At 37.3% G+C, this 23,234-nt stretch overlaps 1 protein-coding gene across 2 annotated transcripts; it reads right to left on the minus strand.

The window, feature by feature from the left end:
* Positions 1-8,678: 8,678 nt before the first annotated feature.
* Positions 8,679-21,160, minus strand: LOC113324320. 2 transcript variants are annotated; one of them, XM_026572642.1, is made up of 27 exons: positions 20,756-21,160; positions 20,187-20,346; positions 19,851-19,943; positions 19,627-19,729; positions 19,361-19,523; positions 16,585-16,756; positions 16,324-16,452; positions 15,594-16,184; positions 14,886-15,500; positions 13,855-13,923; positions 13,642-13,755; positions 13,323-13,568; positions 13,103-13,150; positions 12,670-12,816; positions 12,457-12,582; positions 12,304-12,366; positions 12,080-12,190; positions 11,906-11,989; positions 11,773-11,820; positions 11,092-11,166; positions 10,838-10,933; positions 10,509-10,589; positions 10,317-10,388; positions 10,187-10,231; positions 9,982-10,065; positions 9,792-9,895; positions 8,679-9,374 (listed from the first exon to the last, which is right to left on the minus strand). In XM_026572642.1, exons 1-27 carry the CDS (start codon positions 20,971-20,973, stop codon positions 9,248-9,250), a joined length of 3,984 nt encoding a protein of 1,327 aa, XP_026428427.1. In that variant the 5' UTR covers positions 20,974-21,160; the 3' UTR covers positions 8,679-9,247. The 2 variants fall into 2 exon arrangements, with proteins under 2 accessions (XP_026428427.1, XP_026428423.1); XM_026572638.1 differs by having other exon boundaries at positions 15,594-16,187.
* Between the last annotated feature and the right edge of the window lie 2,074 nt (positions 21,161-23,234).

A 23,234-nucleotide genomic window follows, 5' to 3' on the forward strand; every position in this document is an offset into this window, starting at 1 on the left:
TTGTACTTGCAAAATTTTGAATCTTGACTGGCCGGAGAGGTTTGTGTTTCTCCTAAATGTCGACTAGCTTATAGTCATAAGGGTTATAATTTTTTTTGACCCGATGAAAAATAGAGTTTTCACACACACGACAAGGTCATATTCTTCTTCCTATAGTTGGCAAGACATATATTTATTACAATGACGACAAACTTATAGCCGGCTGTGTGGCAACATTGTCAAGGTGACGACTATAGGAAATTTAGCACACAGAGGAAATCAACACTTTCAGTTATGAAAGTATGAAAAGTTGGCAGGATCAACAAATTTATAAAAAAACGAGCATAGGTCACCGGCATGCTGATGATAATTCATAATGTCGACGATTTGATTTTTCCCATACAGAAAAAGTGTTGTAAAAGATTGATTAGTCAGCACTGTATTAATTTCTCAACCTGCCGACTAGATCAAAGTCGGCAAGAAATTAATACAAGTACACGAAGATCCTGGAATAGACGGCACACTGGTTAGTTTAAAATCATGCCGATTGTTTTAAACCCAACAAAAAAACAGAATTTAAAAAGATGTAATCTATTTTATTCATGCGATGTTGGTTACTACATTGAATGAAACATAAAATATAACTCCTTGAGTGTTGGTAGTACTTCGAAACTTTGGATACAATAAAGTGATAGTTTTCATCAAATGTGAATGCCTCTTCATTTTCCTCTAAGTATCGCGCTTTCATGGCTTCGTGTTACAAAAACACGACACAAGTGGATTGTGTGGAATAAACCATAAAGATATTTACAAATTGTTAAGGGGACAAGCTAAGGAGGCTAGCGTTCAAGATACGGTGTTTTATATTTATAAAATCAACTACCGCATCTAGGATGACTTCGTGCCTATCCTCGGTTTGTTGAACACTTCCACTTTTCGGGTTCCCGTAATCTTGCCTATGTTTGTTATGTATATTCGCCCAAAATGACTCGGGAGAGGACTGATCTAGAACGCGATTTTCGGAGTACCATGCTTTGGTGATTGCCAAATCTTCAGCTAACGGATTCGAATGATGCCATGATTGTTTGTATGAAGATAGTTAGGAAGGTAGATGATGAATTGAGCTTTTGAGAGTATTTGAAAATAAGTGTGTGGTATTGTAGAAAGGCTAGTGTATTTATATATTAGTTTCCAAATCCAGATGTTTGGGTAGTCAAATAATGCAATTATTTCGGTTGAATTTTGATACTTGCGAAAATTTAAATTTTGAACTAGCCGGCAAGTTTTGAGTTTCCCCAAAATGATGACCTTCATTAGTCGTAATGATTTTAATTTTGTTACCCGACGGCTAAAAGAATTTTCACGCATGGGAGAAGGTGGTATTCTTCTTTCTTTAGTTGGCAAGCCATATATTTAATTACAGAGCCAACTAACTTATGGTCAGCAATCCATATATTTAATTACGTGCCGACTAACTTATGGTCGGAAAGGACGTAATATTTTTAAGATGACAACTATTAATGTTCATACACTGGAGAAGGTCATTTTCATCTACAAGTAGTCGGAATGTTATAGTTTACAATAATGACGACTAACTTATGGACGACAATGTCGTAATTTTTTTAACCTGACGACTATTAACTATTTCATACACATGAGAAGATCTTTTCCAGTTTACAATTAGTCGGCATAGTAGTCAACAAGGAAGTAAAATTCTAAACCTGACGACCCTGGTAACTACATCATTTCTGTTGTTATGGTCAGAAGTGTTCCAGTTTACTACCTTGTTGACTCTGGTTTTAGTCGTCACTGTAACGAAACAATCCATTTTTCAACACCCTTCCGGTTAAATTATGTCCAAACAACCTTAAAAAAAAAAAACATTTTTCCAACCATTAACCTTGATATATTCTCTAACATAGATAGAAACAAACTCATTCATTCACGACCACGACCACCACCCCAGCCCCGTTTAGTATTTTCGTCTCTTTGGATACCACTTACACGACCACGAGGCTTCTTTAGTTAGTTCAGCATTAACTCGTTGGAACATTTAGGTGGCATCTTCATTGTCATCATTCTTAGCATATTCGATATACTTAGTTTTCTCTTCAAGTGACAAAGGCTCTCCTATATCTCTCGCGCAACACATCATCTTCACAAGGGTCTTTAAGTAGTTATTTTATTTTCAATTAAACAACAAACAATTAATAAACTGATTCGGCAATGTAATCTTAAAACAATAAGAGAAACTCTAAAATACTTACAAAATTATTAAGACTTTTTGTTGGGTCTTTCGCGGTGTTCATCCTCTTACGACACGGTTGTTCAACAGTTTCTTCCATAATCACAGTAGGACGATAAAAACCGGAGTACCACGGCATGTAATTCCCATGATCTTCATGAGCTTCGGTCACCTCGTCCAAAATAGTCCAATCAACTCTATGATCACGTCTTTCGTCCCACTAAGAAATCTATGGTTGTGGGTTGTAAACAATGTCAATAGTATTTTGGGACGTCATGCACTCCTCCCTTAGCACTTTATAGAATAGTTCATCACCAGGATGAGGTTTTTCTTGGACATAACCAATTTGTTACATTACCCGGTATGAATCGTACATTGAAAATCTAACAAGGGACCATAGTAAAATGCAACACTATTTCTCCTTACGATTATTCTATCTTTTATATCATCTTCATAAAGATCAAATATTACCTGATCCGCAGTCATTTTGTCCGAGGAAACTCGCATCTTGATAAGATCCTGAGGCATATCCTTCTCCTGACCACTAGTAAAAGTGTAGCGACGTCCTCTTGGCTTGTGCTTCGCAAGTTTAGTGTTGACTTTGATGTTGGTGTTTTCTTTCACCAAGGACAGGAAGTTCTCATATATCCAAACCTATGCAAACACAAAGTTTAGTAAGAATCTTATCTCACCAAACACTAACTACAGGAACATTTTGCGAATATAAATTATTTAGAGAATTGAAGGACCTGAGATACACTTAAATTCCCGTTAAATTGCTTCACTACTGACCTTGAATCCTTTGTCCACCCTAAATTCAAGAATCCAACCACCGAAGTACCCCAAGAATACGTATGCATCTGATCAAGGGGATGCAGTAGTTGAAGATACTTGGCATCCTCCAAGTTTCCAGAACTTTCAGGGAAGATGCAGTTGTCCAGGATGTATAGAAAATAAGCAAAAGAAGTAGCATTGATTCGCACTTCATCCATACTTCATTCCTTATCTAAGATTTGATGGGTCTTAGAGTATGTCTCCCTCAACTGCTTCAGGCTTAACTTCTTTCTTCTACAATCATCCTTCATCACAAACATAGACTTCAGCTTCTTCTCATCCAAACCAAACAATAACTTGGTCAATTTGAAAAGATTCTGCCGAGAAATATCCTCATCATATCCATCTTTGGTGGCTTTTCCATCAACCTTGAGGCGTAGAATTTGATGGAAGTCATCGGGAGTTATCTCCATCTCACCGAATAGGAATAATAGTGTATCCATCTCCTCATAAAACCTCTCACAGAATGCATATATGGTCACCTTGTAAAACTCAACAACCGAACTCTTCACTGCATGACACAACCCGGAGTTCTTGACAATCTCTTTCACAGTGTCACATTCATTTTCAAGTGTCCATTTCTTCATCATAGTATTTGAATCTTGGTACCTCAAAAGACGGATGTCATTCTTATGATCCTAAATAACATAAACCAAAACACACAATCACAAAAGAAATACAGACAATTGAAGAAAATTTAAGATATATATACACTTAATAAAAAAAAGAGATTGAGATTACTTACGACAGTATAATATATTTCATATTCCCATGAGTCTTTGTATCCAAAAATAACATGTCCACCATCTTCGGGTAACCCTATGTAAGCTCACCATCTTTCTCTTTTCTCTTCAAATGAAGGGGTGGCATGTGGGAATCAATAGGTTTATTGATAACCTTGTTTCTTGTCGTTGCACCTTGTGGTTATTGTGGTACCTATGGTTCTTGAACAACCCATCTTTCTTTGACCATTACCTTTTTTTCTCCATCTTCTTCTTTATCTTCTTCAATAATTTCATCTTCTTTGTTACCTTTTTCATCATATTTTTCTTGATTGTTACCACCATTATCATTAACTCCTCCAGCAGGTGGGACACTATGATCATCATCATCATCATCATCATTACCACCTCCTAGGTGGATTACCTTGATCAACATCATCATTACCTCTTCTACCAGATGGAATTGGTTGGTCTCCATCTGGAGTTTCATCGGAATCACTGGGTTCAGGTGGATGAGTCTCTTCCCGTCCACGAATCCTTAGGGTTACCGACACCACATGTTCCCCTTAATGTGTTGCTCTCAAGAGTTTGTCTCCAACGCGAGAAGGTTTTGAAGGAAGAGTAATGAGTATTTTCTTGACTGGCTTGACCTTTTGCAGTCTAAACAAGAACAATGAAAATATGTCGTCAGGGTCAATATTTGAACATGGAAACAACTGAGAAACAAATAGGCTTAGTTGTTAGGGACGGAAAAAAAATTATGTGTCGACTAAAGAATAGTCGTCCCTTAAGGAAAAAAAATAGTAACGGCGGATTAAAAAAAAAAAGGAACACATAGAAACCAGGTTTTGGTCAGCAATTAGTCGGCTAGGTATATAATTTATATAGTTCTGATTAGTAAATAGTCGGCAGGTATGCATTGAAATAACATGTCGGATATTAAACAATTGGGACTCAGGAAACACAAGGATTATTACTGATAATGAACGACTAATAAAACTACATTTAGTCGGAAAGGTTTTAGGTTGAATAGCGTGACGACCCTGTGACACTTCCAGATATAAAAATTCGGCATGATATTCAACCTAAGAAAATAATGACTACTTTAAATATAAAAATCCAGCAAGGTCGACCTACAAAAACCCTGCCGGCTACATAACTGCAAACTCAGAAATTTTAATTTTCTGACCTAATTTCATATGAAAACGGAAAATTGAAGTACTTGGGTGAGTTTAAGTAGTCATTTATTTTCTCAATCACATATTTTTTCTACTTCAGCAGGTTCGGTGATTTCTTCTTCACCCACTGATTTTTTCTTCTGTTTGTATAGAACAGATTGTACAATGCCAGGGTCTTCAATACTAGGTCTTCTATAACTTTTCATCCCAGGTGACATGTTTGAATATTAATATAGACGATAGATGGAATTTTCGAATCGACGATTACGGCAAATTAATCAGCGAGTTTTCGATGGAGGTGTGGTGGGGGAAGTCGGTATGGTAGACGAGAAGTGGGAAGAGGAGAAGATGAAATGAAAATGAGTTGATAAAATGATTAGGGTAATTTTTTAAATTCAACCATTAAGACACTCCCTTATTCTTTTTTGACATTTCCAAATAAGGAAACCAACCTAATTTTTAGAAACGGAAAGAGTAGGTTTATAAATCTAAGATTTCTCAGAACTCTGAGACTCGCCATAGAAAATAACGAAAAACCCGTAACTTTATTCCAGAAGGAAAGCATAAATGTTCACAAAAGTTCAAATCTTTCGGTAACAGAGATTATTAGACATATTTTTTCTTTTAAATTGGTGTGTTCGGGACTTCATACTTCCCGTGTCGATGCGTTTTTTATTTAATGTGGCTGGGAGAATACATTAAATAGGTGGAGAAAAGATAAGATATATATGCGGATTTTATTTTATTTTATTTTTATTTTAGCAGAAAATACCCTTATGTATTAATTTGGAAAAAAAAAAGTCCTAATATACCAGGTACTCGACTTCCGAATTGAATTCCTTTTCAGTTTGTAATTTTAAAAACTATCATACATTGTCAAGTGTCCTCTCGGCTCGCAAAAGCCACAAAGACTTATTTCGATCAATAGAAAACGAGAGTTTCCTCGTCGTTCAACGTGAAAACTTTAATTATCTAAACCTTTTAAGGAACTTAGATATCTCTCAAAAAAAAAGAATTTAATAAAAATCCCGAAAATACTCTTAAAATCAAATCAAACCCTAAATTTTTATAAAATCTAAAACCTTTCAAAAGATTTAGCTCTTTGTTACACTCAACTCATCATTTTCTCCTAGTTGAAAATTTATGGCATTCCTTCTCCGTGTCAGTCTCCTTCTTCTTCTGGAATAGTTTTCCCTGTAACAAAAAGTGTATAACAAAAAGGGTATAATAGGTAATAGGTTATAGCTGGATAAGCCACACTTTCAAGGATTGGGGGGACATCCATATTTTGCGTTACATGAAATTTTGTTGCGCGAACCATTTGTATTTTTACAAGCTAGAAAACTTAAAGTCTTTTAGAGTAATAGATTTCTTGGTTTTATAAATTTCCTTTTTTTATCTGATTTACCCTTATCAATAAATTTATCCGGGGAATATGAAAAATGTCAATATTTTAACCGTTTTTATCCCACTAAATTATTGGAATGATGTGATTGTTCTTGGAAATTACTAAACATTAACTAAGTTTGTTGATAACTATACTCTTTAATAAGGTTATACATGCAAAAAAAACCCACATTTGAATTGATTTTTCGTCTATCATTGGGACTAAAGAATTTTGCTTCTCCTCATTTATATTGGGGACGGAAGGAGTATTTCTAGTTCCAGATAAAATGTATAAACCGGCTAAAAAACCGCTCTAAAATCTTCTAACAAAAGCCGCCCCCTACTATCCTTTATGGGCCCACTGAGACCACACCAAAATTTCGGTGAGAGACAAATCGGATGCGGTTTCGTTGTGGTTTCCGCACATGGTGTGTGCAGAATCTCCCTTCTAATTCAATAAAAATGCATACGAAAAAAACTAAAAATTATATTTTATTTGTATATATATATAGGATATGTAGGTTCTATAAGAAGTCACTCATGTTGACTTTATTTTTCTATTATAGATTTTAGCTATAATAAATTCATTGGATTATCCATACCCAATCGGTCCATCCTTGCATCCATTGGATGTGAATCCGTTGGATGTTGGATTGGATGTGGATGCTAAATTTGAAATACGTAATGTATTGGATGGATGTGGATGAGGTGAAAACCGGTCCATACCGGCACATGCTCACTCCTAACTGTCCTCTGCGGGCCCATTGGGATCACACCAAAACTTCAGTCAGAGAAAAATTGGTGTGTGAATCAATAAAAATGCATACCAAAAAATCTAAAAATTCTATTTTATTTGGACCGATCTCTTTGGCTGACGGTATGGTGGGGATTCGCTCTTTTACCCCGTTTAAAGACCTAAAGGCATATATGGAAACTTATTTGCTGCTACATCAGCGTTAGGTATGGGAGAGAGTTAATTTTATGAAAGCAACATTTGAACTTCCTGCACTGCTTGAACATACATATAATATCAATTTAATCATAGCGTGCGAGCATGTGAACCTCATTTTCTCCCTATTTCCCATTCTGGAAGCTTGATGTTGGTAAAGCCACTGCGGGGGGAACTGCACCCTGTCTATAAACGTAACATTGGAGTTTGACGGGTAACAAATAATGCAACTTGAACTTAGCTATTTAAGATGTACAACTTGGTAGTACTTGTAGCTCCTGCAACAACAAGGAAGAAATTAAGGAAAAGAGAGAGAGGTTAATTAGAGCACACACATACCAAAGGAGCAACATCTGGTTGAGAGATTGAGTTCTATTTTTAGACTTACCAAAGGAGAGGATCAATCTTCAGTTAGTAGGGTACTTGGAGAGATCTTCATACATGGATCAGTCAACAAAAGATATTCTTATGTTTATTGGTATCTCCATCTTGTATGGGGTTGTTTGAGTCCTCTTTGCTATTTTATTCGCGATAGTCATTTGGTGTATATGCTGCATCTGCAAAAGAATTGTGAAGATTATTAGGGAAAAGCCAGAACAACGCAGCAGTGACCACGGAGGACATACTGCGGTGCAGGTGGATGTCGAGATGGTGGGAGGGGTGGCTGCTGGGAGGAGATCGGAAGCATGATGCTTTAATTAAGAAGTTGACTATTAAGTGAAGAGAAATGCAATTACAAGTAGAATAATTTAGGGTTCTGTTGATTTAAGTGATGTGTGTTTGATCTAACTATTAGGAGTTCCGGCGACAACTATATCCGCTGGTTAAGGTTGATATTATCTTATGTACTTAGTATATGAGTTATGCAATCAATCCTATATTATGTTGATTTCTCTTCTTATTTTCTCATCTTTGGTGTTTTGATTTGGTGATTATGAATGTTAGATCAGTACCTACACTCTAAAGCTAGATCAGTACTGTCTAACAGCCCACCAGCAGTTTCGTGCAACTTTTTGATCTTGATCAAAACATATAAAAAAATTCTCTCCACTGAATTTTTTTCAAACTAATTAATCTTTACTGTAGGTGTCGGGGTTGGGTCATTTTAGGTTTCTGAGCAGGAGGCAAGGCTGAGAAAGGATTACAACACAGATGGAAAGATTGTGGGTTTCCGACTTAACATGGGGTCTTTCTTATTTCTTGCAGATTTACCAACCTTGCTTGGTGGTTATTATTAATTATAATATGTTGTGGTATTTCCTTCCCTTAATTACTGTTTTAGTTGCATCATGTTCTAGTTAAATTTGTAATTCAGATAGTTAATTTTTTGCACTTTTTTCTAGTAAGCCTATGGTTTAGAGTTCCGGTTCTGAACCAATTTCCAGTTTGTGCCTCAAATAAGGTTACTGGTATTATTATTTTGGGGATTGGGGTCAAAAAGCATTACAAAAATTTAACCTTCGAACCTACCCTGCAGAACCACTAATCCCCTCCCGGGATCAATTAGGGAGGTAAAGAATTCCACCACAGACAAAAGCATTGTACAAGATGTTACAAGCCTGATTCCATATACATGCTCTTATAATAACACAGCCCGTAAAGATAACACAGCCCGTAAAGATGAGGGCAAGAACATGCAACAAAAAATTAGAAGCTACAGGCTAACGGTTACTATGGTACATTTTTGAATTGCAGCTACTACTTCAAGATGGTCACCTGCCCGCTTTCTTCACGAGATTATTTGCTGCCGTGGCTTGTCTTGGACCAAATGCATTACGCAGCAACTCTTCTGCCAGTAAGTTTCCCCGAGCAGTAGTTGGCTGTTACATTGGCAGTCTGTTAAGTCGAGCAACTGAGGTGGATGGTCACCAACCATTTTGCTTGGCATTTCAAGTATGTGTTCTGCACGTATTTTCTGCCGACAATTTATGATCTTCCGATGACTATGTATGCGTTAAGTTAGTGTAGCCCCCTGAACTGAAGAACCCGTTTCTGAGTGTAGCGCAGATGGGTGATACGATCTTTGTGCATGTGGTGGTAGTGATGGCTCATTGGCGAGACCCAAGACGGCCAAAGTTGATCTGTTTTTATTTTTTCACCATAACAATTTATTAGTCAGACTTAGACATGGTAATATTTCTAATTCAGTAGAATGTGTTCCCTGTCAAGAACTTATGATGAGACAACTTAAAATGCTATCTTTATGAACATTACAATGATCAAACCCGCCATCATTTTGACCATAAACACTCAACAGACAGCATGTGCAGTTTTTACATGGGGAATTGAGAGTTCACATCATGTTTTGGAACATCCACCACTCTTTATAAACATGTACTCAGCCTAAAACCTAGATCCCAAAACCCAGGACTTGCATTTCGACGAAATAAACCACGATCAGAAAGTTTAGCCTCTTCCTACCATATGCTGATGGGCAACATCTTTTATGTTAATAGTTAGATATTTTTGTTTAGAGGTGCAATGATTTGATTGATTACCTTGGCAGTGTGGATCTTATACTAGGTTGGTTGGCATGAGAAGCAAGACCAGCTCTGAGGTTTGCATGCCTATTTAGCGTACTCTCAAGCTGCGGTGGAGGCAACTGCAAGAAGTAGCACTAAGGATTTAAGACACGACAAAAAGTAAAACAAAAAGAGCCCATCATCTAAATGCATGTAAATGAGTTACCTGCAACAACACGTCAAAAGAATGCGGTTGGGTTTGAGATGCACATTTTAAGAATCCTACCCACAACTTTGGCATCTTCCAAATCTAAAGCCAAAAAAAAGTTAAAATAACGATCAGTACCTCACCAAACATCATTCACAACCTGAACATATACACAGAGACAAACATTGGCCAAAGAACAAGGCAATGGATTGAACCTAATTACCTGTTTATTGACAAGTTTGGTGAGTATCTCCATCACAAAATCAACCTAAGTGGCAAAAGAACAGCACATTAGTTAACAATCTGGCCTAACCAATGGTTGTTGAACAGGAAACAATGGAGAATTTAACTACCAGAGTTGGAAAGGCATCAATTGCTTGAATAACTGTTCTCATAAATAGCAAAGGTAGAGGTGTCTGGTCAACCTGAAAAACAATTTGTACATAGCGTCAGAATGGGTAGAGTAGAAAAAGGAAAGACATACAATTTGCACTAGGTCTATAAATTGTTGTATTATCTCATGAGGAAAGAGTAACGATACACACCAGCTGATTCAATGCCTTGGCTAAAACCTGCTGTGTAAAGACCGTGCGTTGCTCAAAACAAGCTGTGCAAGCATCTGTTATCTGTAACCACGTAAAATTACATAAAATTAGTGATATGCGTGGTTATTTAAGACAATAATGTGTTTACTGAGTTTCATTTTTGATTTTCCTTTCTTTCTTCCGCTTCCGCAAATTTTGTTCATTTTGGCACTCATAAGATTCTTGCTAGAATAAGGTTGAGATTTTAACAGAAATAGACATGGTACATTAGAGATCTCGTACTAGAGGCGGGGGGAGAGAGAGAGAGAGAGAGAGAGAATAATGCATGCCTTCTTAAGTGCAACTCCATCTCTTTCCGGGCGAATCCCATGGATGGCAACCAACACTTCTGCTGGTGTCAAAGCTGGACCAGTATGAGCTGACCCCTGTGTACAAACACAATTAGAACCATGAGAGATCATTCATACAAACACTTCAAATTTAATAACAATTTACACATTTAGCATTCTGGCCGCTCAAGCAGAATGATAGTTCATGACAACTATTATTTTCAAGATAACCTCACAAAATAAGGAGCATGTACCTGAAGGATACGAGCCAGTGCTGCCTGGAACTTTTCTAAGGGAAGACCAACAAGCTGGGGGAAGATAGGCAACACCTGAAGGCACGCAACAGTTCCAAATGCAATACTCAGTTAACCATTCACGAAATCCAATTAAAGTGTAGCTGCCTTAATTTCTATATAGTGGCACACACAACTAACAATCAGCATTAAGGATAAGAGACTGGACAAGAATCGTCATTTTACTTTCAAGATAGTATATATTGGTTTACTATAAAAGTCGATATACTGTATATTTCCATTTTTCATTAGGACCTCTCGGTAAGAATTTTGGGTGGATAAAGATCCAATATATGTGACGGCACCAAGAGAAGGGTTTAGTTTATGGTGTTTGTCTAAAAGATGTTAATAACCATATGTATATTTACTTCTACAATAAAGAGTCTATCCACCCAAAATTACCAAGAGGTCCTAACTAAAAGCGTACACACAGATGAAAGTGAACCGAACACTCATATTACAAAAATCGGTCTAGAATATAGCCCGTCTTAAGGATACCAACCTAAGTAGGATTAACACTAAAAAGAACAATTTTTTTTTAATCCATTCATCTTGGGAGAAGAACATCTTATGAAGTGCAACCCTTTACAGGGTATTCTCTGTGAATCAATTGATAGGAAGAGCACATAGCAAAGAAAATACCTCGTCTTTGGGAAGTGAAGACAGCATCGGTATAAGAATTGCAGCATCCTACAAGATAAAAAGAGTCAATACAAGAATCACACTAATAGTGAGCCGTAGAGGTTGAAGATAAGAACTGAAGGAAGCAAGGAACCTTTAGCTTTGTTTGATACAGATGTTTAACTGTGGCCATCAAATCAGCAGAAGGAATAGTCTCTTCAGTCAGTACTTGTAACACCTGGCCATAAATTAAGAAAAGAATCAATATAATTCATGGTTAGTTAAAATAGACGAAGTAACAATATTGGAAAGAAGAACCTAACAATACCAGCATCAAAAGATTTTCACTTCCTTGGGGAGGATCAGAAATTATTCGCAGGAATTCGGGACATGATGATCCAAGATTCCTCACAAGATTCGGGATATGCCGATGGACAGCCTGTATTACCTTGATTAGTTTAGAATGTTGTTGTAAAAAAAACATGCAACAATAACAGACAAAAAAATCAGTCTAATGGTTTTTGCAGAAGGTAAACAAAACAATGGAAAGACCTGCTTAACAGTCTTCGGAGCCCGTCCATAAACATCAAATACAAGTTGTAGAAGACTAGGTTTCTGCAGAAAAATGATTAACAAAATTACCAAAATCAGATCATGTAATCAAAACGAAATTATTCGACTTATGTGTGGGCCTAAATGGTTGACCTTTGTACATAGAGCAAAAAATAATGACATGCACCGCTGGGCTTGAGACAGGGATACGTTAGAAACAGGCACAACTCCAGGATCTGAATTTTGAGAACCACTAATAGACGTTTCCTGAACTCCAACCTGTGAAAGAAGGCATAAGAATGTGGAACACTTCAAATTATATAAAAGAAAACGACCAAATAGACCTTGAAAACAGGTCTAGCTTACATTTTCATCGGGGTTCGATTCAGTGACACCAACTTGTGAGGAAGCTGTATCTGGAATCCGTTGATCAATAACTGACAACAGCATATTTGTTGCAAACTCTTCAACTTTTTCTGATGCATAGCTAAGCCGGTAGAGTTTGTTTGCAACCTTACCAACAATAAACAAAGACGTTAGAGCAATGCTCCATTCCTACTTACGAATATCTTTCCACTTAGATGGATCCGAAGGAAATTAGAAGGAAAATAACTAAGACTACCCAGCAACTTATTAGTAGGTTATAATAATCAGGAATTCTTCTTGAACCGCCAAAATACCATCCCAAAACCGTGTACTCGCATCTTTCAACCTAGTATACAGTTTTGCCATAGTTTTTCTAGGCGATTCAGATAGAACCACTGTTTAATAATAGATAAACAAAAGTCAGCTTGCTTACCAGACGGATAGCCTTTGCACGTACATCTTCTTGAGGATGAACAGAGCACTGCAATTGAAATAGGGGAACCATAAGCGAGCAATACAAACAGTGTGTGTTCGTGTTCGTGTTTGTGTGTGTGTGTGTGTGTGTGTGTGTGTGTGTGTGTGTGTGTGTGTGTGTGTGTGTGTGTGTGTGTGTGTGTGTGTGTGTGTGAGAGAGAGAGAGCGAGAAGTAGTACGTTGAAAGCTATAGTCAAGCAAGCCTTCCTGTTAAGTGGACGGCCCAATATCAAGCTCCATACAGTACCAAGGCCCTGAGTGACACGGTCACCATCACGAACATCTTTCCCGAGGTTGTCAAACCCCTCTGAACAACAAAGGTCTTCCAGCAGCTTCAATGCAGAATCAGGCAAAAGAGGAACTTCACCAAGAAATCTACTGAATGATCTATCTGAAGCCGGCAAAGTATCTCGCAGAGATTTGGCCTACATAAAGAAACTGTAAGATTTCAAAGTAACATAACAACAACAAAATAGATAGAATTCTAGAATAACTTACAACTGCCAGAAGAAACTTTTCGTATACACTCTCAGCAAATGATGAGAATTCATCTTCGCAGGAGTGCACCACACTGCGCAGGTGATAGAGTACATGCATTGCAAGCTCATGTCCCTAAAAATTGAAGAAGATGCCACAATGAATAATGGACTTAAAATGTTGTCAAGTTCTGGAATACATAAGGCTTCAAAGGCCTAAACTAGATGTGCATACCTTCTGGTGCTCATAATCCGAAACTATATGCTTTTGCACCATTGAAACAATATCTTGATCAGCAGCAGTCTGCCAACATAAAGAGAAACTCGCATTACAAAATATGTAAAGTCTATTCCAGAGTTATCATATAAACTGACTGTAACGTATTTCAATGATTAAGCAATCGACCATGACTAATTTCAATTTAAGCAGAGAGTAATGTATCTAAGACATGTCTAAATTGATTTCCCAGGCTACTGAAATGAGATGCTGACAGACTAATATTGTTAGCATTGAGTTCACATCACATGTCAAGGCCAGTGAAACATAGTAGCACTGCAGTCCTATAAAGGAAGCTTGAAAACTGTATAACTGATGCTAACACTTTAAATAAGCCTCCCCAGAAGTATGGAATGCCTTCTGGTATTTTGGTCCTCGCATTCCCCTGTTTCGTGTAAGATGCTTAATAGATTTCCCCTGTTTAATGACAATTCAGGTCCTGCTTATGTAAAACACCCTCTAAACACAGAAGTGTAACTGCTCGCTAAGTTTGTCAGGAAGTTATAGAAGGAAAGGAAAACAGATGCTGCATTTCAGATACTGTTTTCAAGGTCTGCGGCAATTTGGTAAAATCTATTTTAGGACCTCTGCAGATGGATTGAGTTCAGATAAATTGAATTGCTGGAACTGAAGCTAGGCAGCTTTTTGGAGGATAACAAGGAACTAGCTGCAAGGTTGTGTGTATCATATGATTTTCTGCCATTCTTTCACAAACATCACTGCCGCAGTCCGTGGATTGACGATGTGAGCAGAACATTCTCTTTCAATACTCTGTCTCATTATACTGTGAAATTGTTTGCCTAACAGGAATTCATCCAAAGATTTGGTTCACAAAAATATCAACAACATAAAAATCATCATTATTTCACGTTAAAAGGAGGCATCTCCTGAAAGAATTCATGTCGACTGTATAGAGACAACAAAAAAATAAAATATAAACATAACTGTTGTGAAGAGAACAAACCAAATAATATACATTTCATCACTACCTGCAAAACTAAGCGTGCAAGTAATTCCATGCATGTCTGACTACAGCCTGTTCCATGTATCTGTCTGCTTGATTCAATAAGACGCCCAACTGCCAAGTTACTCAAACGGTTTTGCTCTTCTCCTGTCAACTCAATATATGATGGGACAGGCGGTAACTCACGAAATGTCTCTTCAGGTGCAGATGTGCCTGGTATAGCCGGAGAATTCTGATCGAAATCCATCATATCAGAATCCTGCATCTCTGGTTTCACTACAGAGAAATCTGGTTGTTCCGGAGATGATACAGGTTCCAGATCCATGATGATGTCAGAAGGTGGAACATCTGAAGTTGTATTATTAACCTCTGCAGATGGATCAATAGTGAGAGCTTTTTCGTCCACAGCACTGAAATCTTCTTTAAAAGTATGTTGGTCATCTAAGAACTCCGTATCACTTTTAGACACCAAAGGCTCTATAGAATTTTCAGCCTTCGGTACCACCTGAACTGAGACAGGACTACCCATAGATATTGAAGCATCAAAAGCAAACCGTGAATCGGTGATCTCTTTCACAGGCAGCGGTTGCTCTGCTGCTGCAGATGCTGGTAGACGCCGCGGATCTAGGCGACGAGGATCCTGAATAAACTAGAACAATTACTACTTAACCAGAAACAGCTAATATTCGGATAATAAGGTAAACAATAAAATTGTAGTAAAATGGTGAATTACCCTTCTTGGGTCACGTTTTAGGTCTGTGGAGAGAGCGGAAGCGGAGCTCAAATCAGCAGAAGGTGCACTCACTGCTTTTGTGGAAGAAAAAGGAGTTACAGCTTGTGGGTGGAAGACAGGAGATTGCTGGGTTGTGATTGGAACATTTGATACTGTAACTTGGGAGGCTGTAATAGAAGGACCTGACGCTGAAGGCACTGGCATGTTCCCTAATCTACTTGATAATGGTGGTGAGTTCTTAGGTAAGTGTCGCATATTAGCTATAACAATGTCAGCCATCAAGTCAGGCTGGATTTTTGAGATGAGCATTTCAAGTGATCCAGCTCCCCTCTCTCCTTCTGCCAACAGGGCAGCAATCATGGCAATCATTTGTTCAACAGGAGTCAACTCATTTGGCATTAATGGAGCCTTAGTAGATACTCCATTAGAAGTAATTCCATCATGCCCAGGATTGTTTTGAACTGGTAAGGTTGGATTTCCCACAGGAAGATAGCGAGTCCTTTTTGCAGGCAGATCATCATTATTGACTGCGCTGTCACCATCTGGAAGCATGGACCTTTTCTTATTCAATTCACCAGCAAATAGTTGATCCTCCTGACGATAAAAACGAAGACAATCCTAAGCATTAGGGTGTTTGAACAAGAAAAAAAAAATAAGAAAACAGATGATCCATATAATGTTACGAACAATAAGATCCACGAGAAAATGCAACACTAGGAAGGTTAGCTACCTTGTTAAATCGAGCATCCCGTGATGCACGTTCCGTATTCTTTATTATTTTATCGACTTTCCTAATAACTTGATCAGCAGCATCCCCTGCATTCATTGCCCGCAAAGCCCTAACCAATCTATCCCGCGACTGCCAAAGAAATGTGCATTTTGTGTCACAGGTGTTCATAGTTTCATTGAGGGTGTAAAGTGTAAGGAAAAACTTGGAAGCAAGAAACACTCATCACTGGAAAACTGAACAGAATGTGCTGGAAAGTATTACCTCTACAATGCAGGGGTGGGTACACCTTAAGAAACCCAGAAAGGCAGTCCTAAAAGAGTACTGGATACTTGCAGCGTGACTCCCAGGTATCTCGAAATTTGTATCAAACCCAAGTAATGCTGAAAGGATACTAGTGTAATGCATTGGCCGTCTCCTTGCAATAGCAGCGAGACTGTCAAACAGAAAAGTCATGTCAGGCCACTAGACAGATTTTCCCAAAGATATTCTCATTTTTGTCAAAGTTCAGCATCGACAAACAAATGAAACCAGAAAGCAATACACCTGTCGCATATGACAGTAAATCCATAGAAAATAGAAAACAGATACTCATGCAACTAAAGACGAATAAGTTATTAAAATGGCTCTCCAGGCAGGAATGTAGCAAGGTTGACATAGGATAAAAAAGCCAGGACAAGCTACAGAAAATTCAGTGGAAGATCCAAGCAATTCCTGCAATGCATTTACCCGAATGGAACTTTGAAGTCAAAATAAGTGACCGCACATAAGTATACAATGACTGTAACACCATCAGCCTTGGTCTCACAACACATATTAAGGCATTCTTGTAAATCGACAGAGAAGCAGTTCCACCTATTATCCTGAGATTAATACAGCAACGTTTAAATATATCTAGCCAGACAGATAAAGTCTAAGTCTTCCTTTACTTCAACTAACTGAACCGTGACAAAGGAAATGATTCAGCTTTTTCCACTGGGACATATGTGGCAGAAGTGAAATAAGTTTGGTCAGGTACTCTACTGGTTTGTCAGTGGTAACCAGTCTAGACAAACTTTACGTAATGGGTGATAAGCAGACTAGCAATGGCCAGTTCAAGTTCAACATCCATATAAGTATCTATTTCTAGCATAACCTGACCTGCAGAACTGCACGGTAACGAGACATACTTTGTTTCTAGGTAATCACACTTCCGACAAGGGAATCCCTGTAACATCAATTTAAAATCTCCCTAAAATCAAACAGATCCTTGCCATGGATGTCAAAAATTCAATTCCTCTCCCAAACTAGGCTCCAGGATGAAGTAACTGGGAGGGCTTGCCCCAGCATGATAAAACACAACAAAAGACGAAGAAAATTCTCCATGAGTTTTCTCCCAATATCGAGTTAAGTTTGAAATGTACTGAATAGGTGACATATCGAGTTATGTTTGAAATGCACTGAATAGGCATGATTTATCGACTGTCTAGACTAGTTGGGCAGATATCCTAATTAGCTGCATTTCCAAATGTCAAAAAGAACTGCTACAGGGATCACATATCAGAAACTCCTAGAACATGTCTATATGTACAAGAAGAATTTTCCACGAACTGTAGAAACGAATTTGAACAATTCCTCCCTGAAAGTGATTAAAGTTGCGCATCCAAACTGGCGGCAGAGTTTTCTTTAGTTTGCACTTCAGGTCTGACAGACTCTGGTTACGTATAAGTTGCAATCCGTTCTTACATTTTACAGTGTGGTGCAGATTAACATGTCTACATGTACTGATACGAAAGAAAGAAAGAAACACTACACAATATGTTTGTGCCCTTAACCACTGCAAGAGCACTTGCATAAAACACAGACTTCGCCATGTTAATTTTATGGAAGTTACTATCACGGAAACTACTGGTTTATACTATTCCATTCACAAAGAAACTGAGTGCATTGGCGCACAAAAATGTCATCTGATCCTTGAAAACACCCTCTGACAGATACCAACCAACAGAAATGTTATTAAACCTACTCTAAGAGCAGTGGTAGGCAGACGAGAGAAAAAACAGCAAGTACGTTCAAACTTTAGATGCCGAAGCCTTTAGATGCCGAACCCATACGAGCCATGAATAGAAATCAAAGGTAAATGGAAGAAAAAAAAAGATTCAACCACAATTCAAACAAAAATTAGTTGGGTGATTTCTTCTAAATCTATATTTAATTATATATACGTGCTAAATGTATATCAACAATATATTACAACTTGAAACAACAGTTGCATCTGGGAGATAGTCCCAATGACAGGGTATGATTCTGAAACAGTTTACAACATATAAAATGCATTAAACGGCAATTTAATTCTTTTACTAAAACTGGTCAATGTGCTGGCATTAACGCAATCAAGGTCCAGTTTTATACTGCCTATCTTATCTTCAACTATTTAATCCATTGACGCAGCAGCGATGTCAAGCACAAATCCATATTTGGTAATCACCAACCCCGCTGTTTAACTCCACAAATAGAGTTGGTCAGCATCCCGAAAACTTCCTAGGAGACAGCTGAATTAGAACCTGTTACCAGCTCGAGAAATCCCACCAAACTTTTAATATAGTAAAGTTGGGAAGACAAAAGGTAGCAAATGCATATGCATGGACAAAAAGTTAAGGCTTCGACCCTCCTGAGTGGTTAGAAACATCTATCGTAGTGGTACCACGGTAAAAAGAATGTGATGTGAATAGAAGCTAAGCAAGAAATCGAACATCACATCAATTCATCGCGAAGGAAACACAGGAGCGGTTAATCTCTCCTATGTATTTAGTAGTTTCTAAGGAAATCAAGCCATTAAAGGCCACACCTTACACTATAGAGTGAATGCATATCTATCAACCACTATTCGTGTAAACTGTAAAGTCAACCTTGGTTTCAAGTGACTAATATATTTAGTTGCTTGGATCTTAAGTTTCTATATAAGCAAGATATTAAAATAGTAACCCAAATGAACTATGAAATCAGCCAACCAAATAACCGTCGACTATAAGAAATGTACAACGCGTGAAGCCAGACTCACCAATTGACAACGGTAATTGTCACAGAACCAGGGACTGTTTTTGCTGAGCGCAACATATCCAGCAAATACCCAAGACTCCTGTTTGCTTCCAAAGTGAGCAAATCTGGAACCAGTATTGGGTGACCTCCAACAACCCATGAGATATTAAAATTTTGACCCTTCACTGTAGAACAAATTGACCACATCAGAAACTAAAGGAACTTCAAGCAAGCAATCACCATAAATCAACTACGAAACACACAACCAGAACAAACAAGATGATATACCTTCTTTAGAGGATGTTTCATCATCTTCGGCATCAGACGTGAAAAGTAGAATATACATTTCCAAAAACTTTATCGCAAGCAACTTTGTTCCAATAGGACCAGACTGCAAATCAGCCGAGTCAACAAAGTGTGAGCATTAAAAAATTGCACTGTCTACATGACTAAAAATATCGATTAGGTATTCTTCACTGGAAGGGACTTGTATATCAGCTGATACTGCCTACCTCCAAAGCAATTCCACAAATAGCATCCTTGAACTTCACCATCCAACTCCACAGCTCTTCAAGCCATCTCTCCACCTTACCAGATTGATGATACTGTGGTTTTGCAAAAGGAAGTATGTAAGTAATGAAACAAAGCTTGTTAGGATGGACGCATATGAATAACAATTACATTCACAATTCCGTTCGCAAATCTAAATAGTAAATTTCCGGTACAAAGATAATATACCTCTCCCTGACATCTTGTACTTAAATGGAAGTAAATTAGTAATAATCATAAACATCAAATTGAGCAATACACATAGACAAATTTTCATAAAAATGGGGAAGACATAGTACCTGTAATGCCATCTCTTCCAAAACGCTGCGAAAGAAGTTTGTACCACTAACGATAGACTGTCGTACAACAGATGAAACATCGTCTTTCAAATACGCCAAAAAAACGGGCATGAATACAGATGATTGATCCATCACCTTCAACCCAAGCTCTTCCATCAACCTGCCACCACACGCAACCCCATAAGAATCAGAATAAAATCAAATTGTCTTACTGCATGTCTTCAATTAGCCTTAGACAGTAATATTATTAGTGGGTGCCCTCAACCAATCTTAACCAAATTGGTGAAACCCTAATTCAACACAATGTAACAATTAGGTTAAAATTGAAAGACAGAATCAAACAATAACATGCAAAACCACAGTAATCAAACAAACTATAAGGAGATACCAATACTAATACTATTAATTTCACTTCAAAACCCCCCAAACAGTGAAACCCTAATTCAAAAATCAATCTAATTGACCGAAAATCAAACACAAAATTCGCCAATAACATGCAAATTAATAAAACCCCAATCAACAATAACTTCAAATTAACGAAAAAAAAAAATCAAAACTTTGAAACTCACTCTAATAAAATCTTCCGAACCCAAACTTCATTAGAACCCTGAAGTTCAACAATATAAGGAAACAGCTCAACAACCAACGAAGAAGGCTCAACAGACAATAGAATATCTTTGGCTTGTCTTAAAGAAGATAATTTAACAGCTAAATCTCCATGATTTTTTACAGCGGAGAGTAAAGAAAGTGTCTGTTCTCTTGAGGTAACTCCTCCACCTCCGGCCATTGTTGAAGGTTTTTTGAATTAAAAAATATGGAAGGGTGAGGAACTAAGGGGTTCTGTCTAGGGTTCGTAACATTAGAGAGGAAAAACTAGGGTTTTCTGTAATTTTTAATGACGAGGACGAAGAAGAAGAGTTCTTCGATGAAGAAAAGAGATGATGAGAGAGAGAGAGGGAGTTTAATTCACGAGGCCGCACCAGTTTTTTATTTGGTACCTTGTTTCTGATACGATGGGCTTTATAGATTGGGCTTTCCCTTTCGATGAATTAAATCCGATAGGGAAACTTTGGGGGAGACCCACAAAAAATAATATTCTTATTGTCAGACCCACAATGAATTTTGGATACCGTGACACCCATAAATATTTCTGTGACACCCATAATTATCCGAAATTATTAAAACTTGTCTGCATGATGGTTTATGCATCCGCATGACATGTTATGCACACTGTTTTTTCAGGAGTATAATTGGCAACCCAACTTGGATATAACATAGCTAAAAATCCGCGCCTTGGAATTTTACAAATTTATATCGTTGGAAATCTTTTTAGAGAGCTATACAACAAGTACAAACAAGAATATCAAAAAAAAATCGCGAAAAAATCGGAAGTGATCATCATTTTAGGCAAAATTTTCGAAAACTTGATAAATAACCATTACGCAGCCACCAAAAAAGATGCATAACACATTCTGCAGACGCATAACGAATTATCCAACCATTTTTTCGACTGGATAACAAATTATGCATTTGCATAACAAAGTTATGCATCTATAATAAGTTATGTGTAACCATTGTTGCATACATAAAAAAATTGATGCATAATGCAGTATGCATCCATATTTCCAGATGCATATCAGATTATGCATCTATTTTCTCGATACATAATGCATTGTGCAGTCATTTTCACGACTGCATAACATGTTATGTAGATATTATTGTAGGTGCATGACAAGTTATGCATCCTTATTTTTTGTTGATTTCAATACTAAAAAAAAAAGTAGCTGCATGACGTGTTCTGCATCCGTTTTCTGGACTGCATAACAAGTTATGCAAAAAAAAAAAACTGCAGAACGTGTTATGCAACCAATTTCGAGAATGCATAACAAGTTATGCGACAAATTTTGTAGATGCATAACCTGTTATGTATCACTATTCACACCTCAATTTTCTGGAATTATGAAACTGGTTTCAAATGCAAATGTAAGAAATCTAACGGCTAATGTGCATGATAAGGAAAGAACTCAACAAGTTAATGAATCTGGACAATTGTCTAGCTTAATTAATATCATTTGGCGGTAAATATTATTTATCAGTCTTCCACCAGTATAAAGTTCATGTTAGGAGTTGATGTTCTATTATTAATACTGCCTGGTGCAATGGCTAGACACCAGCTATATTTCTGTTTTTTTGTTATGTCCAATGAAACAAACAGACTCAACCTTCTATAACTTTGACCAGTTATATGCATTTGACCCAAAGCATTTCAAAGCACTATAACATACATGAAATGGTATGAGATCGTACTGAAACAAATCATAGCATTTTCACTTGGGACTGTTTCATCATTTCTTCTTCTCAGACACACCATCAAACCTGCAGCAATTGCCCGCAATAATTAGGAAAAGCAAAACCAAATATCTAAAAAGAAGAATATTATCCTCAGTGAGCATTAGATACTACGTTAATGTCGTAATTTATTTACAAGTATATAGAAGCAGCAATACAAAAGCATATAATAAAATTTGAAAAAAAAAGGTAAGGAATTGAAATTGGAACACAAGATTACCTAGAATCCAGTTCAAGTAAGGAAATTTCCCCAATTACTTGGTTGTGATCCGAGAGACGGACCCTAATTGCAAAAAAAAAGGAATCACGATTTGAGTAAACCCTAAACTCTAAAACAAATTAAAATTGAAATTGGAGTTGGAATACGAAATACGAGATTACCTGGGACAATGATTGATTAAGAAAGAACGTCAACGATATGTATTAGGGTCGTGGTCATCATCATCATCTAGAACGGTTTTTGGCCGAAACGAATTTAGAATCATCATCTTCTTAGAACTGCTTGGTGCTGAAACCGATTCACTTCATATCATACTCAGATGAATGTTTTGATGAAACCGGATCAAGGTCGACAGAGAAGACAATGAGAACAGTAGAAAACGAGAGAAAGAGGAGAAAAATAGAATACCAGAAGAAGAAAAAGACCCGAACATAATTTTATAAAATATGGGTTTGAGAATAATTTTTTCTAGAAGATGG

This window comes from Papaver somniferum, chromosome 1, assembly GCF_003573695.1.
Source record: "Papaver somniferum cultivar HN1 chromosome 1, ASM357369v1, whole genome shotgun sequence".
Taxonomy (NCBI): Eukaryota; Viridiplantae; Streptophyta; class Magnoliopsida; order Ranunculales; family Papaveraceae; genus Papaver; species Papaver somniferum.